The sequence below is a fragment of the Manacus vitellinus genome, unplaced genomic scaffold, assembly GCF_001715985.3.
Source record: "Manacus vitellinus isolate BGI_N305 unplaced genomic scaffold, ASM171598v3 scaffold_120_pilon, whole genome shotgun sequence".
Taxonomy (NCBI): Eukaryota; Metazoa; Chordata; class Aves; order Passeriformes; family Pipridae; genus Manacus; species Manacus vitellinus.
The window spans coordinates 115,584-117,149 of record NW_021938898.1 but is presented as its reverse complement, the minus strand read 5'-3'; the positions used below and the strand labels follow the sequence as shown (position 1 = coordinate 117,149).

The 1,566-nt window shown below is 48.4% G+C and overlaps 1 protein-coding gene across 1 annotated transcript in view; it reads right to left on the bottom strand.

Annotated features, from left to right (window-relative positions):
* PIP4K2B (phosphatidylinositol-5-phosphate 4-kinase type 2 beta) overlaps nucleotides 1–1,566 on the bottom strand; it is a 12,143-nt gene that overhangs the window by 5,003 nt on the left and 5,574 nt on the right. Inside the window, exon 4 of the mRNA XM_029965864.1 lies at nucleotides 1,269–1,307. Within this exon, the coding sequence (XP_029821724.1) occupies nucleotides 1,269–1,307 (39 nt within the window). The remainder of the gene's footprint in view (nucleotides 1–1,268; nucleotides 1,308–1,566) is intronic.

The window sequence follows — 1,566 nt, the reverse complement described above, 5'->3', positions numbered from 1 at the left end:
CCTGAGCTGAGGGCCCAGAACTGGACACAGCACTCCAGGGGTGGCCTCACCAGTGCTGAGTCCAGGGGAATGTGTAGACTGAATGGACTCTGAGCTCTCTGGGGCTGCACCAGGGTCTTTTGGCTGTTTTTAAGGTGAAGTGGCTTATCCTGTCCACTAAAGATGAAAATGGCATCAGGCAGAGCACAATAATTATCAGTGAATGCAGAGAAACTCAAGGGAGACACAGAGCAACTGAGCTTTAAACACTGCTGGGAAGATGTGCTGCAGGCTGGGAGCTGGACAGCTGGGCTCCAGCCTGAGATGGTCCAACCAGCTCCCAGAACTGAAAAGAAATTCATTCTGTTGGCTTCTGACTCGGGGGAAAGGGATGGAGGCTCAAAAAAAAAAAAAATGCTTTTTTTCCCTAAAGGCTTGAGTAAAAAAAATCAAACCCACTGTTTTTTTTGAGGAATCCACTCGCAGCAGGCCCTGAGGATTTCTCAGGGATGTGGAAGAACTTACAACTCCCTTGTGCAACTGGGAATTAAATGGTTTTGTTCTTACAGTGACACAGGAGTGTGTGAATGGTCTGAGACAAGCTGCACATGCAGAAATAGCTCCAGGCAGTAAGTTGGGGACACTTGGGCATGGTGACACCAGAGATTTTGGTGTAAAGGGTCGTTCCCTGGCTTGTGCCAGAGATCCCATCTTAGGACAGGCTGGACTAAACCTGAAAATCCTACATTCCTGTGCAAAACATGCAGAACCACCAGAGTTACTGCTGAGATTTCCACAGGAATTTCAAGGCAGCATCACAGCTGAAGTTTTGCAGGGGCAGGATGCTCAGTCCTAAGTTCCCTGACTGGCACCAGAACCCAGTCTTAGGACCATGCTGAGACATGGCAAGGGTCTGAGAGGAGCTGGGCTGGTTTATAAAAGCATCTGCTGGAAAATCCAATTGCTGACCTGCCTCAGTTTGGCATTCAGGGAGTTCTAGGGAGAAATCCTTCCATAAAGACACCACTGCTCTAATGTGGGGTTTGGAACTGGTGGGATTGTCCCCCAGAAAGTTCCCCCCACTCCTGGCAGTGCCAGGGAAGCACCAGCACCTTCTCCCCCTGAGCAGTTACTGGGCACAGCCTGAAAGGTGGGACAGAAACAGGTTAGAACTCAGGGCCTGTTTTATATCCCCTGCTCAACAGCCCTTTGGAAAAGGGAAATCAGTTGGATCCCATCTGCTTCCAACCTCCAGGAGGAAAGAAAGGCTGGCCAGGGTTGTTCCATACCTTCTCTTTATCACTTGCTTCCCTGGATACTGTTGAGCCCTGGTAAAAAAAAAAAAAGATGAAGAAAATATCATTACCACACTGTGTGTCATATTCCCAACCAATTCACTGACAACATGTAATTTCTCCATGCAGAAAAAATTATGGAAGCATTTTTAAAATGAGTGTTCAACCCCCTTTCCACGATCTCCCTGGTTTAGGGTAGGTCACTTGGGATGGGGAATGCACCAACATTTGAGCCCCAGGTGATGCTCCACCCAAAGACCCCAAAACCTGATCCCTGGAACAAAACCCAAAG